At 37.7% G+C, this 17,423-nt stretch overlaps 1 protein-coding gene and 1 non-coding gene across 2 annotated transcripts; one reads left to right on the top strand and one right to left on the bottom strand.

The window, feature by feature from the left end:
- The first annotated feature begins 8,128 nt into the window (after positions 1 to 8,128).
- On the top strand, positions 8,129 to 8,269 carry LOC111791929 (small nucleolar RNA Z247). Its single transcript, XR_002814717.2, has one exon. It is a non-coding gene; the product is annotated as a small nucleolar RNA Z247 (small nucleolar RNA).
- An 8,378-nt stretch (positions 8,270 to 16,647) lies between these two features.
- Positions 16,648 to 17,423, bottom strand: LOC147793238 (MLP-like protein 43). Its single transcript, XM_087122723.1, has 2 exons — positions 17,195 to 17,423; positions 16,648 to 17,087 (listed from the first exon to the last, which is right to left on the bottom strand). The coding sequence occupies exons 1-2, from the start codon at positions 17,379 to 17,381 to the stop codon at positions 16,807 to 16,809; spliced, it is 468 nt and encodes a 155-aa protein (XP_086978849.1). The 5' UTR covers positions 17,382 to 17,423; the 3' UTR covers positions 16,648 to 16,806.

Consider the following 17,423-nt stretch of genomic DNA (forward strand, 5'->3'; position numbering starts at 1 on the left):
AATTATGAGGTGATTTAAAAGTATCGAGTCATAGTTGAGATGAAGCATTACGATCATAGTCAAAATTTTATAGGTATGTATGGAGGTTTGAAATTTTTAAGATATCTTAAATTTAGAAAACCATTGATGTAAGATTGATTTGGAGGAGAATTCTCCATAATTAAAAATGTAAAAAAAAAAAAAAAATGTTTAAATAAATTAGAAGTTTTATGGTAATATTTCTAATACCCCTATAAGAATATATTTCAGTAGTATAATATGAACTGAATATTGTAGTAATTTAACGTTTGATTTCCTAACCATGTCAAGATACTTCAAAAGCATTACCATAGTTAAGTATTTAAGGTTTTCCAATATTAGTGTCTACATGAATGTTGCTTTCAATAAAGCGCCCGAGTCATGAACCTACTAAATGGATCCTGTTGCTCATGAAATTTTAGAAGACTCAAAATGACATGATGAGATTAGGTATGAAATTGAGTGATCATCTTATGACTAAAATGTCCCTATAATTATTTACCAATAGCTTATGACCAAAGTGATCTCTAAATTATATGAAATTTGATGAGGAGCCTTATTTCATGATTTAAAAGGATTTACAAAGTTACAAGACCATTGGAATAGGACGAGGATTTAAACTAAGATTTGGGATGGTAAATGACCAAAATACCCCTATGAGAATTCTAATATGTTTTCAAGACCTACAAAACACAAAATACTACGAAAATTTATATGAGACTCATTTATGATATTATGGGTAAATATGTAAGATCTTAAGGGGATTAAGAAAACTATGGAGTATGAACCAAGAGGAAAAGTACATAACTACCCCTCAAGACACTTTATATGAAATCAAGGTTTTTATGAATACTAGGTGACAACCTGCTTATGAAAGATTTATGCACGCAAAGAAGTGTTTATGACTCATATGGATTAGGGTGTACTTGTTAAGGATTTTTTCTTAGTTATGCTTCAAGACTTAAGAAAAAACTCTTAGAACTAGAACCCGTGATATCCTAAAGACCTTTTGATGTGCAGTGCAACATGATCCTATGACACAGACTACGTTGCAGAGAACACATAAAGCCCTGGGCGTAGTACACTCAAACAATGTCGTAAGGAACACATGAAGCTTTGGAAATAGGTACACAAATTGTATCGCACGAAATACATAAAGCTGTGGATGCAAGTATCAGACTATATAGCGGGAAACACATGAAGCCTCGGGCATAGGCCAGAATTGAGTTATCACTGAGCATAGGACCCCATAAGTCTTTGAAGGGGAATGTCTAAAGGATTAGAACTCAAAACTCTGGACCAAAGTCCATACTACAAAACTAGGTCCCAAAAAGCGGTTAGCCTTAAAAAAAAATGTTAAAAGAAGAAAGTAAGAGAGTGGGAAAGTTTGGAATTAAGGCTCAATTAAGTATTTGATGTTTTCTAGCATTTTTATTGATACCTTAGCATTTCCAATTGAGCACATTAGCTTTGATAAGAGGATATGATCCGATCGTGTGACTATTTATTGAATATAAGGAACTGATCAAATTATGCTTGAAGGTGGCCTTGAACAATATACTAAAGTTCGGATGAAACTGCAAGTTAACTCCATGCTTCATTGAACATTTCGATACTCTATATTGAATCACTCCGGTGGCATACAAATGAAAGGTTAGTAAGAATCTTAGCCCATGTAATGAAAGCTTATGTAACCGAGCAATAACCCCGTTAAGGTATAGTGGCAAAAACCACTAAGCAGAAGAAGCCACCTGAGGACGGAAGGATGAGATAAGAGAAAAATATTGATCGAGGAAATAGACACTTATGAAGATGAAAGTACATTTAGGGGTATAATGTAACTATAGTTATTTTAAAAAAAAAGAAAAACTGATTTTCCATCTCTCCACTTATCTCTTACTACCCTCAAACAAATAAAACCAAACGATTTTAAAATTTAGGCAATTTAGTTTAATGGGAAGAGAGATATCATTTGGAGAGGTGGGTAGTCATATTTTAATTTTTTTTTTCAAAAGAATTTAAATTGAAAAAAAAAAAAAAATATGAACCCAATAAAAAAGAAAACAAATAGAGAGGAGGGAAGATAGGAATGTATTAACTTGTTAAATACATTTATATCCTAACACACTAAACAACATAAAATAATATCTTTAATAATAAAATAATATATATATTATTATATAGGTGCGTGTGCGTGCGTGTGAATATATATAAATATTCTAGGACTCTACTCATGCAAATTTTTGATGTCCGCATGAAATCTAACATATGCGGATTATTAAGATATTTGAAAAAGAAGGTAATTTTTCGGAACTGCCATATAACACAAGCGAAGAGTCACTGATGGTACCACGACATCAGTTAACGAAAGCTGGAACAAAACTATTTTTGAGTGTTAGCTACTGATTGTAAGCGTCAAAATCGTCAAATTTCAACGTTTATTTCAAAATTGTCGAAAAATTATGGATCATGACTCTATTTTCTTATAATGACCCAATGAGGGTTTACAAATTAGGGTTTTGGTTTTAACCCTGTATGTATAGTGCTATAGGTTCTCTTTCATCGAGATTCAAGTTCGATTACTGCTTCCTAGAGAACTATTAGGATATTGGAAAGAGAAGGTTGTTTTTCGGAACTGCCCTAGAACAAGAGCGGAGATCCTTGATAGTACCCTGATGTCGATCGAACTAAAATTGGTTGAGAGCGAAGCCTTTTCTGGATGCTGGCTGCCGTTTTTAATTGTCGGACTCATTGAATTTCGATATTCCTCACAAAATTGTCGAAAAATTATCGACCATGACTCTATTTTTTTTAAATGGCCCGACCAAGATTTCCAAATTAGGGTACTGATTTTAACTTCGTACGTACAATGCTATAGACTCTCTTTCTTCGAGATTCAAATCCGAGCTCTGCTTCCTAGGGGAAGGAAACCATTTTTAGGCCCTTCCTACCGATTGTAAGCGTCGAAAATTCCAAACTGAAAATTTCCTCCCAAAATTGTCAAAAAATTATCAACTTTGACTCAATTTCTTTCAAACGACACAAAAAGGGTTTCCAAACTAGGGTTTGGTTTTAACTTTGTATGTAGAGTGCTATAATCTCTCTCTTCGAGATTCAAGTCCAGGCAATATTTTGGATAGAGAAGGAAGCTTTTGAGAACGCGAGGGAAGAGTCACCAATGGTACCCCGACGTTGGTCGAACAAAAAATAGTTGGGAGCGAAACCATTTTTGGGTTCTAGCTGCCGATTGTAAGTGTCGAAATTGTCGAATTAAAACATTCCTAAAAAATTGTAGAAAAATTATCGATTGTGACTCAATTTTTTTTCAAACAGCTCTATCAGGGTTTGCAAATTAGGGTTTCGGTTTTAACCCCATGTCTATAGTGTTATACTCTTTCATTGACATTCAATCCCGAGCACTACTTCCTTGGGAATACCAAGAAAATTGAAAAAGAAGGATGCTTTTCAGAACTTCCCTAGAACGTGAGCGAAGAGCCTCCGATGGTACTCTGACATTGGTTGAATGAAAACTGGCCTACAATGAAGCATTTTTTGGGTGCTAGCGGCCGATCGTAAGTGTTGAAATTGTCAAATTTAATCATTCCTCACAAAATTATTGAAAAATTATTAACGATGACTTTGCTTTTTCCAAATGGCCTTAACGTTATAGTCTCTCTTTCATCGAGATTCTAGTCCCAGCACGGTTTCATAGGGGAATATAGGTCTTGGAAAGAGAAGGTAGCTTTTTGGAACTGCCTTAGAATGCAAGCGAAATGACACTGATGGTACCCTGACTTTGATTGAGAAAATGCTGGTTGGAAGCGAAACAATTTTTTGGTGCGGGCTGCTGATTGTAAGCTTTGAATTCATCTAATTTCAACGTTCATCACAAAATTGTCGAAAAATCATCGACCGCGACTCAGATTTTTCAAATGGCCCAACTAGGACTTCTAGTCCAAGAACGGTTTCCTAGGGGAATATTAAGATATTGAGAAGAGAAGGTAGCTTTTCAGAATTGCCCTAGAACGCGAGTGAAGAGCCACTGATGGTACCCCCAACGTTAGTCGAACGAACACTAGCTGTGAGTGAAACCATTTTTGGGTGCTGGCAGCCGATCGTAAACATCAAAATAGTTGAATTTCAACATTCCTCACAAAATTATCAAAAACTTATCAACCGTGACTCAATTTTTTCAGATGGCCCAACGAGGATTTCCAAATTAATGTTTCGGTTCTAACGTCGTACGTACAGTCCAATAGGTTCTTTTTTTCGAGATTCAAGTCTGAACACTACTTCCAAGAGGAATATTAAGATATTGGAAAGAAAAGGTAGCTTTTCAAAACTGCATTAGAACGTGAGTGAAGAGCCGCCAATGGTACTCCTAACGTCAAACAAACGAAAATTGGCTCGAAGCGAAACCTTTTTTGAGTGTTGGCTGCCATCATAAGGGTCAAATCTTCGAATTTCAACGTTCCTCGCAAAATTGTCTAAAAAAAATTATTGACCGTGACTTGATTTCTATTTTAACCCCGTACGTAGAGTGCTATAGTCTGTCTTTCTTCGAGATTCAAGTCCAAGAACTACTTCCTAGGGGAATATTAAGGTATTGGATAAAAAAGGTAGCTTTTTGAAACTACCCTAGAATGCAAGCAAAGAGCCTTGATAGTACCTTGACGTTGGTCTAACGAAAACTGGTCCGAAGAGAAATCGTTTTTTGGTCCTCGCTGCCAATTGTATGTGTCAAAACAGTCGAATTTCAACGTTCCTTACAAAATTGTCGAAAAGTTATTGATCGTGAATCAGTTTTTTTTAAACGGCCCAGCCAAGGTTTCAAAATTAGAGTTTCCGTTTTAACCCTATACGTATAGTGGTTGAGGCTCTTTTTCTTCGAGATTCAGGTCTGAGCATTGCTTCCTAAGGGAATATTAAGATATTGAAAAGAAAAGGCAACTTTTTGGAATTGCCCTAGACGCAATCGAAAAGCCTTGGTTGTACCTCGACGCCGGTCGAATGAAAACCAGCCGTGAGCAAAACCATTTTTGGGTGCTGGCTATTGATTGTAAGTATCGAAATCGTCGAATTTCGACTTTCCTTACAAAGTTGTCGAAAAATTATCGACAGTCACTTTTTTTTTTCAAACGTCCCAACAAGGGTTTCCAAATTATGGTTTCAGTTTTAATCATGTACATACAATGCTATAGGTTCTCTTTCTTCGAAATTCAAGTTTGAGCATGCTTTCTAGGGGAATATTAAGATATTTGAAAGATAAGGCAGTCTTTTTGATCTTCCATAGAACGCAAGCGAAGAGCCTTGATGGTACTCTGACGTCGGTCGAATGAAAACAGGTCGGGAGAGAAATCATTTTTTAGTATTGGTTGCTGACTGTAAACGTCGAATTTTTTTAATTATCATTGCTAACGGTAAGCATCAAAACATTATCGACTGTACCTCAACTTTTTTCAAATGCCCCAACTTGAGTTTTTCAATTATGGTTTCATTTTTAACCCTGTACGTACAATGCTATAGGCTCTCTTTCATCAAGATTGTAGCCTGAGCGTTACTTCCTAGGAAAATATTAAGATATTTGAAAGGTAAGGTAACTTTCCGCAATTATCCTATAGCATGAGCGAAGAGACTATGATGGTACCCTAATGTCGTCTGAATAAATATAGGTCGAGAACGAAACCATTATAGGTTATGGCTGCCAATCTAAAGCGTCGATATTGTCGATTTTCAGCGTTCCTCACAAATTGTCGAAAAATTATCGACTATGACTATTTTTTTAAACGGTCCAACCAAGGTTTCAAAATTAGGGTTCGGTTTAAAACCCCGTACATATAGTCTCATTTCTTTCTTTCATTTAGATTCAAATCCAAGCACTGTTTCCTAGGAGAATATTAAGATATTCGAAAGAGAAGCACGTTTTCGTATCTACTCTAAAATGCAAGCGAATCTTTATGGTACCTTGACGTCAGTCGAACAAAAACAAGTCGGGAGCGAAACTATTTTTGGGTTCAGGCTTGGGATTGTTAGCATAAAAATAGTCGAAATTCCCCATAAAATGTGTGAGCTACTACTAAAACCAATTTTATGGTGTCATGTATCAACTCCTCTAGAGATTGGACCTAGACTCTCTGGTTTCGTAGACCAACACGTTATCCATTGGCCCACAAAGTCATCAATGCATATATTATTTTTACTTATTCTTGACTTTGCTAAATGTGTGAGCTACTAAACTGTTTTATGGGGTAATGTACAGACTCTATTGGGGATCTAGGAGAATATTAAGATATTCGAAAGAGAAGGCACGTTATGTGTGAGCTACTAAACCTGTTTTATGGGGTAATGTACGGACTCTATAGGGGATCTAGGAGAATATTAAGATATTCGAAAGAAAAGGCACATTTTCGTATCTGCTCTAAAATGCAAGCGAAAAACCTTTATGGTACCCTGACGTCGGTCGAACGAAAACAGGCTGGAGCAGGCTTGCGATTGTTAGCATCAAAATAGTCGAAATTCTACATAAAATGTGTGAGCTACTATTAATAAACCAATCTTTTTGGGTAATGCATCGAACCCAAAATCTCTCGTTTCGTAGACCAGCGGCTTATCCATTGAGCCACAGAGTCATCCATACATATATTGTTTTTATTTAATTACATTTTTTATTCTATAATAATTTTTAACTATTTGGAAGATAATTTTTCAAAATATATTTATTGAAATTGAGTTTTTAATTTTAATTAAATGTTTGAACATGTTTTAAAACCCGACCCTAACTGTTTAATAGAAGAACTCCAGCGATCTCTCTCTCACCTCAAAAACGTCTCTCTGACGTTCGTTTTTCCCAGTTTTCTTTTAGTTTCGCGTCTTCTCTCCTTCCTCTTCCCGTTTCTCGTGTTTGTTTGGCTCGTAAAGGTTTAAACCTCCCAGATCTGAGAAGATCCAGAAAACTGATGTTCTGTCTTCCTTTTTCGACGGTGTACGACGTGTAAGCAACGCCAAAATCTATCCTTGGTGTGTGTAAAGGTCTCTGAGATTTTTTTTTATGGCGTAAATCAGAGGTTTCGACGTAGATTTTGTAAGGTTTGGCTTTGCCGGAGCTTCGTCAGTTTTCTCGTTTTCTCACTATCTTCCTTTCGTCGTCTGAGATGGCTGAAGGTCGGGTTCATGTGGTTGGTGATCCAAGGGGCAGACGCGATGATCGTGGTGTGTGAGAGCGGAAACTCCAGCGAACGCTGGAGTTTTCGGGTTCTGCCGGCAACTGCGGGCCCGCTGAACCTTTTATTTATTTATTTTTTTATATCTGATCCGTTATAAAATGACCTGACGTTTCATGGAAGTGACCACTGTTAAACGTAGAGTAGGTCATATCTATACATAGTAAGATATTCTATTAAGTTCTTTGTTTGTTTCCATGGATCAAGAGAATCTACTGATTTCCCGGTTTGTTATCATGGATCAAGGCCCACTATGTAATCCTCATTGTACACATCTATAAATACATGAGGTCGTGACCCGTATAGGTTACAGTTTCATTCAACCTAACATAGTATCAGAGTCAAGGTTTATTTATTAACAATGTCTACCATATCTTCTTCCTCCTCCCCATCCACCATCTCCAACATGATCTCATCTACCATGGTGTCGACCTTTGGCCCAATCCCTCTCCACCACGCTGTCACAATCCGTCTCACAAAAAAACTTCATTATATGGCGCGCCCAGCTCCTCCCCTACCTATGGAGTACGAAGCTTATGGACTACCTCGATGACACCATTGTCGCACTTGCCAAGCTGGTCCCTTCCTCGACTGCAGCTGGTGCTAACCTGATCTCTAATCAGGCCTACGATTGGTGGTATGATCAGGATCAATAGGTCCGTAGCGGCCTTCTCTCCTCCATGTCTGAGGAGATTCTTCGCGATGTGGTTGTCGCTACTACGTCCAAGGAGCCGTGGGATACCCTTCAGTGGATGTTTTCGTCGTCAACTCGTGCTCGCACTATTCAGATCGGTGTTAAGCTCGCCACGTCCAAGAAATGTGATCTGTCTGCTGCAGATTATTTCCACATGATCAAAGGGCTGGCCATCGAGCAGGCCGCCGTCGGCTCTGCCTTGCGGGATGATGACGTGATCACGTATCTCCTCGCTGGTTTTAGCCCTGACTATAATCCCTTTGTCACCTTGATGAATACCAAGAGTGAAAGTCCTTACACTTGGTGATGTGTTTGCACATCTAATGGCGTTTGAAGCTTGCCAACTACAACACTAGGCTGAGCTGTAGTTAAATTCTTGATCTTCAGTCAATTATGCCGGTCGTGGTGGTCAGCAGATGAGTCATGGGCGTAGGGATCGTGGTCGAGACCGTTCTCGAGGTGGCACGCCCTCTCATCCTACTGATGATCGTCGTGACCCTTATTGATATGAACCAAGAGACATCAATCATACAATATACTTCAATGAAGATGTGAAGAAAAAGTTGTCAAAATTATCAAAAGATGTTTCAACTCATGCTACATTGAAGAAGAATGAAGTTTGATTGTTGTAAATTTTGAGTGGGTTACATTTAGAGTAATTTAGAGTTATTGTATTTTTAGGTTACGTTTACATAATGGCTCATTATGGCCATTAAGTATAAATGTTACAACTCTTGGAATGCCTTTAGTAGTTTCATTTTGAGGCTATATAAAGCCATGTATGTTGTATTTGTAAGAAGACTTGGAAAATAGAGTAAAAGAAGCATTTGTGCTTTTCTTTAGCCAATGGCTAAGTTTCTTTGCAATTCTATGTAGTTTAGATTGCATGTAGAATCATTCAAGCTCGACATGATCAATCTTGCTTGTGGAGTGATTCGAATCTCAAACAAGTGTTTGAGATATTTGATCAACAAGAGTCATTCAAGCTAGACATGATCGATCTTGCTTGTGTAGTGATTCGAATCTCAATCAAGTGTTCTTGCCTTGAGATATTCGATCAACAAGGTAATCCGAATCTTATTCCCCTTGTAGTTGATTCCTTATCTTATCATTTGGTATCAGAGCCTTAAGGCTCAAGATCGGATATATGTTTCCTTTGCGTTTCTTCTCAATTTGATTTTTATTTATTTTCATCTTTTTAGTTTTTAATCGACCCAGAGTTCAAAATTCAATCTTTGCTCTATTTAAAATTTTGAGAGGTGAGAATGAGAGCTTCATTTGTGTAACTGAGTGTAAAAAGAGTGTCCTAAAATTTCCTTGAGTGTATACTCGTGAGGAGAGTGTTGTGAGGTCCTTCGTATTTCCATAACTTATTTTTTGCAGCAAAGTTTCACAAATAGATTCGAGGACGAATCCTCTTGAAGAAGTGGAGAATGATATGAACTGAGAGACATCAATCATACAATATACTTCAATGAAGATGTGAAGAAAATGTTGTCAAAATTATCAAAAGAGGTTGCAATTCATGTCACATTGAAGAGGAATGAAGTTTGATGGTTATAAATTTTGGGTGAGTTACAATTTAGAGTAATTTAGAGTTATTGTATTTTAAGACTTGTTATTTAATTTTGGTTACATTTACATAATGGCTAATTATGGCCATAAAGTAGGAATGTTACAACTCTTGGAATACCTTTAGTAGTTTCATTTTTGAGGCTATATAAAGCCATGTATGTTGTATTTGTAAGGTAGACTTGGGAAATATAGAAAGAAGCATTTGTGCTTTTCTTTAGCCAATGGCTAAGTTTCTTTGCAATTCTATGTAGTTTAGGTTGCATGTAGAATCATTCAAGCTCTACATGATCAATCTTGCTTGTGGAGTGATTCGAATCTCAAACAAGTGTTTGAGATATTTGATCAACAAGAGTCATTCAAGCTAGACATGATCGATCTTGCTTGTGGAGTGATTCGAATCTCAATCAAGTGTTCTTGCCTTGAGATATTCGATCAACAAGGTAATCCGAATCTTATTCCCCTTGTAGTTGATTTCCTTATCTTATCACTTATGCTCGTCCTTCTTGCCAGATCTGCGGAAAAGTGGGGCATACTGTCGTTCGCTACTTGCATAGGATGGAATAGTCCTATCAAGATGAACCTGCTTCTGCGGCACTCCTCTTACAAGATTGATCCGAATTGATACAGCGACATAGGCACTTCTCTTACAAGAATCTCCTTTTACAAGATTGGTCCTAGAGAATGCTTGCGGGCGACTAATCATATTGGCTTTCTTCATTTCAATTGACTGCCCCTCGATAGCAGTTGCTCTAACTCACTAAAGTATCGTTGCAAATTAATAATGATTTGGGTACATTATTACATTTGCTAAAACTGATTGGATTAAACAGGATTAAGTCAAAACACTAATAGAATTTTCTTTATATCACAGCATGACAAACTCAATAGTACAATTACTCGCTTCTGAGAAATTAAACGGCGACAATTACACAACTTGGAAATCAAACCTAAACACAATACTGGTCATTGATGATTTAAAGTTTGTTTTAACTGAGGAGTGTCCTCCAAACCCCAGCTCAAATGCAAACCGAACAGTTCGGGATGCGTATGACAGATGGATAAAGGCAAATGACAAAGCCCGAGTGCACATTCTAGCCAGCATATCTGATGTTTTGGCTAAGAAACACGATGTTATGGGTACTGCTAAAGAGATTATGGAATCTCTAAAAGGGATGTTTGGACAACCGTCCTTCTCCCTTAGACATGAAGCCATAAAATACATTTACAACTGCCGTATGAAAGAAAGGACCTCAGTTAGAGAACATGTCCTGGACATGATGGTCCATTTCAATGTGGCAGAAGAAAATGAAGGTGTCATTGATCTGAAGAGTCAAGTCATTTTTATCATGATGTCTCTTCCGAAGAGCTTCTTCCAGTTCCACACCAATGTGGTAATGAACAAAATAGAATATAACTTGATTGCTCTTCTCAATGAGCTATAAACTTATTAGTCCCTCTTATTGAACAAGGGACAAACAGGAGAAGCAAATGTTGCTATCTCCAAGAAATTACTACGAGGATCGTCCTCCAAAAATAAGTCTGGACCTTCAACTTCTAAAAGTGTTTTGATGAAGAAGAAGGGTAAAGGGAAAAATAAGATTCCTACTGACCGCAAACACAAGGTTCAAAAAGAAGATAAAGAAAAATATTTTCATTGCAACGAAAACGGGCACTGAAAAAGAAACTGCCCAAAATACCTTGCAGAGAAGAAAGCCGAAAAGACACAACAAGGTAAATATGATTTACTCGTTGTAGAAATATGTTTAGTAGAGTATGACAACTCAACTTGGATACTAGATTCAGGGGCGACTAATCATATTTGTTCTTTTTACCAGGAAACTAGCTCCTAGAGAATGCTTGCGGGCGGCGAGATAACACTCAGGGTTGGAACAGGAGAGGTTGTCTCAGCAAGATCAGTAGGAAATTTAAAGTTGTTTTTTGGAGATAGATTCATTATATTAGATAATGTACTTTTTGTTCCTGAAATAAAAAGAAATATAATATCTATCTCTTGTTTATTACAACAATTGTATAAAGTATCTTTTGAAATCAATGAGGTGTTCATTTGCAAAAGAGGTATTCATATTTGTTCTGCAAAACTAGAAAACAACTTATATATGTTAAAACCGAGCGAAACAAAAGCTATTTTAAATACCGAGATGTTAAAAACACTAAAACTCAAAATAAACGACAAAAGATTCTTCTAATACCTATCTTTGGCACTAAAGACTAGGCCACATTAATCTCAATAGGATTGAGAGATTGGTTAAAAGAGGACTTCTAAATGAGTTAGAAGACAACTCTTTACCTCCATGTGAGTCTTGTCTTGAGTGTAAAATGACTAAACGATCATTTTCCGAAAAAGGTTATAGAGCCAAAGAAACCTTAGAACTCGTGCATATAGATCTCTGTGGTCCAATGAATGTCAAAGCACGAGGATGGTATGAATATTTCATCAGTTTTATTGATGATTATTCAAGGTATGACTATCTTTACCTAATGCATCACAAGTTCGAAGCTCTTGAAAAATTCAGAGTATAAGACTGAGGTTGAGAATCTATTAGGTAAAACTATTAAAACACTTCGATCAGATCGAGGAGGAGAGTACATGGACTTAAGATTTCAGGACTATATGATAGAACATGGAATAAGATCTCAACTCTCAGCCCCTGGTATGCCTCAACAAAATGGTGTATCAGAAAGGAGAAATAGAACTCTATTAGACATGGTTCGGTCTATGATGAGTTTCGCTCAATTACCCGATCCGTTTTGGGGATATGCAGTGGAGACTGCTACATACATTTTGAACATGGTTCCTACTAAGAGTGTTTCAGAAACACCTTATGAGTTATGGAAAGGGCGTAAAGGTAGTTTACGTCACTTCAGAATTTGGGGATGTCCAGCACATTTGTTGTTGCAAAACCCCAAGAAATTAGAACGTCGTTCAAAATTATGTCTATTCGTAGGATACCCCAAAGAGACAAAAAGTGGTTTGTTTTATGACCCTCAAGAAAATAGAGTGTTTGTATCAACAAACGCTACATTCTTAGAGGAAGACCACGTAAGAAATCATCAACCTCGTAGCAAGCTAGTATTAAGTGAGATTTCTAAAGAAGCTACTGATAAAACAACAAGAGTTGTTGATCAAGCTGGTCCTTCAACCAGAGTTGTTGATGGAGGTGACACTTCTGGTCAATCACATCCTTCTCAAGAGTTGAAAATGCCTCGACGTAGTGGGAGGGTTATAACTCAACCCGATCGTTACTTGGGTTTGGCAGAAACTCAAGTTATCATACCTGATGATGGCGTTGAGGATCCATTGACCTATAAACAGGCAATGAATGATGAAGATAGAGATCAGTGGATTAAAGCCATGAATCTTGAAATGGAGTCAATGTACTTCAATTGAGTCTGGGAACTTGTAGATCAACCAGATGGGGTAAAACCTATTGGTTGCAAATGGATCTATAAGAGGAAACGAGACCAAACCGGTAAGGTACAGACCTTTGAAGCTCGACTAGTAGCAAAGGGTTATACCCAAAGAGAGGGGGTGGACTATGAAGAAACCTTCTCTCCTGTTGCTATGCTTAAATCGATTAGAATACTCTTGTTTATTGCCACATTTTATGATTATGAAATTTGGCAAATGGATGTTAAGACAGCCTTTCTAAACGGCAATCTTGAAGAGAGTATATGAGACACATTCCCTATGCATCAGCGGTCGGTAGTCTGATGTATGCCATGCTATGTACCCGACCCGACAAATGCTATGCTGTGGGAATTGTCAGCATATTTCAGTCCAATCCGGGACGTGCTCATTGGACTGTCGTTAAGAATATCCTCAAGTATCTTAGGAGAACGAGGGACTATATGCTAATGTACGGTGCTAAGGATCTGATCCTTACAGGGTACACTGACTCAAATTTTCAGACCGATGTAGATTCGAGGAAATCGACATCAGGATCTGTCTTCACTCTGAACGGAGGAGCAATAATATGGAGAAGCATAAAGCAAGGTTGCATTGCTGATTCCACCATGTTGGCTGAGTATGTTGCTGCTTGTGAAATAGCGAAAGAATCTGTATGGCTTAGGAAGTTCTTAAATGATTTGGAAGTCGTTCCAAATATGCATCTTCCCGTCACTCTTTATTGTGATAACAGTGGAGCAGTTGCAAATTCAAAAGAACCAAGAAGCCATAAGCGAGGAAAACATATTGAGCGCAAATATCATCTCATAAGGGAGATTGTGCAACGAGGAGATGTGATCGTCACACAGATAGCTTCAGAGCACAACATTGCTGATCCATTTACAAAGCCCCTCACGGCTAAAGTGTTTGAAGGGCACCTAGTGAGTCTAGGACTACGAGTTATGTAATCTAGGGCAAGTGGGAGAAAAGGCATGAGAATGTGATGCCCTAGTTCATTGTATTTCTCTCTACTCAACGTTATAAAACCCTACTAGAGTTTTAGTCCAAGTGGGAGTTTGTTGGGTTTTATGTCATAAAACTCATAGTTTGTAAACAAAAACATATTCTATTTTCAATAAAGTTATTATTGTTGTTTATTCATTAAAGATTGTTATTGAATAAAGTGAACTTTACGATCATTAATCTAAATCCAATAAACTAAGAACACTCTGGCTATAGTATTATTACTTGAACTATATGTAGAAACATAAGAGTGGATCAAGTTCAAGTATATATAGTCAAAATGATCTATAGTATAAGGATAAGACTGAGTACCTTATTCTGGGGACACTATGGATGCGGCCCACTTTTGTATATGATATAAACAATGTGATCACTAAATTGTACATGTGGAGACATGTGAGTGGGGGCGTCCTATGCAATGAGTATTGCATAAGATCGGGCCATGAAGAAAACCACTCTCACTTTATAATGTCGTTTACTGTTGAGACTGATTTTCTTTTCATTCGATAACCTAGGTAACTCGATTTTAATCCTGAGCTAACCATGAACTCCTGTTTATTCGGAATTATCCTTAGATTTGCATGGGGTGAGAGTGGCTCTAGTTCGCTGACTCAATAAGCCTCTCATTTCAGGGGTAAGACTGGGTGAATGGCTGGGGACGTGGGGTGCAAGATGGAATTCACTCCTACCCACTTTTAGGGATAGAAGAGAGGTAGTTCCCTAAGCACTGACTCCAGGTCTTGAACAAGGGGTCCCACTCTCTCATTAGCCTGAGAGGGATTCGGTTTACTGGTTGGACCACAAACCAATTGTTCATTAGAGGATCAGTGAGACATAAGGAACAAGAAGTAACTTTAGGGGTAAAACGGTAAATTGATCCAGCTCTTGTTACGAACAACCTGTGAAGGATCGACTTACTAATCATGGTTATATCAAATGGACAGAAATATATCTAATGAGGGGAGTGCAACTACTAGGCTATAGTGGAGTGTCCTAGTAGTTAACGAATGTTGGTTAACAAGGTTAATGAGTTTAACCGGTTAATCTTGGATCGTTGGAGCCCATGATCTATAGGTCCATTAGGTCCCTCTGCTAGCTCATATCGGACTAAACCATAGAACAGTGTGACGAGTGAGTTCGAAGTGTTCGAATTCAAATTAGGAAATATGCGCTACATATATACGATATATTTAACCACATTTTTGTTTTATTTACGAATTAAACAAAAAGAGAGAATCTGAGATATTTAAATAAGATTTAAATATCTTAATCAATTATGTGTCGGAATTGATTGGGATTGACATTTGAATTAATATTAAATATTAATTAAATAGTTTAATTAATCATTTAATGTTACTTTAATTTGAAATTCATTATTCAAGTTAATTGTTGGATTAAAATGAAAAAAGTCAAAATGTTGACTTCATTTAATGAAAAATTCCATGTTAGTGGAATTTTGAGTGTCAAAATTTGGTTCACTCAAACACGCCAAAATCAGAAGAATTTACGCAAAAGGAGCAAAAACCCCTCAGCCCAGTTAGACCGGATCGCCACAGACCGGGTTGGCCGCCACGAGTCAAGCGCGCTCGGGTTGGGCCGCAGAGAGCACGCACGATGGGCCTCGCAAGCTGTGCGCGATGCGCCCTGCAGGCTGCGCAGGTTTTTCTCCCCCAATTTTGTTTTGGACGCCTACAACCATCCTCAAACCTCGTAGATCTACTCAAGATGAAGTCATAGATGGTCATCTTCTACACATTTGAGAGTTCTTGAAAAGAACCGCATACAAAACCCTTACCAAAAGTGATGCCTCGATTCTCAGCCTCCTTCTGCCCTTTTCAACCCCTTTTGTCTCCACTGACCTTGAACTTCAAGCCTTAGCATTAAGAATCCTCTAAATTTTCTCCTAATCGACCAGTGAACGCTTGTGGGTCTCAAACGTGAAGTCTCTAACCGATGTGGGCTTGCAACGAGTTCTTCTACCCTTGAATGGCCTCGAAAATGGGCAACTCAAGCTGTCTTTCATGCGGTCGTCAGCGGTGGCAGGGTACGGTCGCACATGCCACACGCTTCCTCCTTTATTTTAGTTTATTTATTTGTTTTATTGCTATTACCGAGCCGGTATTCCATCATCATACCAAAAATCTATCTGCCGCCCACAATTAACATATATTGTCCACTTTGGACAGTTATGTATCACCGTTTCACGATTTTTAAAAAACATCTGTTATAGAGAGGTTTCCACACTCTTATAAGGAATGCTTCGTTACTCTCTCCAATCGATGTGAGATCTCACAATCCACCCCCTTAAGATCCCAACATTTTTGCTGACGCACCTCCCGGTATCTAGCTATGATACCATTTATAACATTTCAACCCCACAGCTAATAGATATTGTCCGCTTTGGCCCGTTACGTATCGCCGTTACCCTCACGATTTTTAAAATACGTCTATTAAAGAGAGGTTTCTATGCCCTTATAAATAACGTTTTGTTTCCCTCTCCAACCGATGTAGGATCCCACAAGACATCTCTAGATGTATCACGTATTAAAATTGATACGTGTGATATTTAATATTTGTGTAGGATCATATATGTGATTTTTCTTTTTTTTCTTTTTTTCTTTTGTTTTTGACACTTTCGCTGTCCTTACGACATTAGAATCTTTAGTATGGAGTTAGTGTGTATCAAAATATACAACTAATGCACAAAAGTATTTAGAAACTTGGAATATATTTCTCCCACTTATTACAAAACATAGAACAAGACCCAAACATAACACACATATATATGCCTTATTTAAATGATATTATACATAGATAATTGGCAAATTATTTATACGTATAGTACCCCATAACTGAGTGCAGCAATATGGCTAGGGTTCTTCACTGCCTTCCATAAGGTGAGCATCAATGTCTTTAGACATCTCAACACAAAACTGAAGCATAGTATGTGAATCGGGGATCTCATCATGTAGCTTTTCATATTCTAAAACCCAATGAATCACACTTCCCTTCTCCTTTGGAATGCATTGGATATGGAACTTGAAACTCTTGTATTTCTCCCTAAGGTCTCCCTCGATCACGGCGAAAGTGATCGAATTGTTCTCTTTGTCGACAGCTTCGATTCTCTCCTTTGCTATTCTAGCTTTCCCTTCTGCAAGTTTCCGTGTTAAAATGTTGTTATTACAAGCATTTGAAAAGTTATTCTAAACAAACCCTTACAAAAGAAAAGGTTGAAAAAAATTTTAAAAAATGATGAACCGTGAAAATATCTCCAGCAGATGATGGAGCCAACTTCGCCCCATTCGCCTTCGAGTAAGTCGACTCCGTGCACTTTGTCGGTAGAGACATTGGAAATATGGTGGGTTTTTTTGTGAAATATTTCATGGAACTTTGAAGCTGAAGCTCTGATATGTACATCAGTTTCAAGCTTTCCAAAGCGACCCATGGTGTTTTGATTTAAGCCAAGAAAGATAAGGCAATGCCAAAC

Source organism: Cucurbita pepo, chromosome 3 (assembly GCF_057944985.1).
Source record: "Cucurbita pepo subsp. pepo isolate OVF chromosome 3, ASM5794498v1, whole genome shotgun sequence".
Taxonomy (NCBI): Eukaryota; Viridiplantae; Streptophyta; class Magnoliopsida; order Cucurbitales; family Cucurbitaceae; genus Cucurbita; species Cucurbita pepo.

Excerpts from the sequence above, each read along its gene's own strand:
- LOC147793238 (XM_087122723.1), bottom strand. The coding sequence starts at position 17,381 with ATGGGTCGCTTTGGAAAGCTTGAAACTGATGTACATATCAGAGCTTCA. Across the intron at positions 17,088-17,194 it reads CTGCTGGAGATATTTTCACG|AAGGGAAAGCTAGAATAGCA; the intron begins GTTCATCATTTT and ends GGAAACTTGCAG.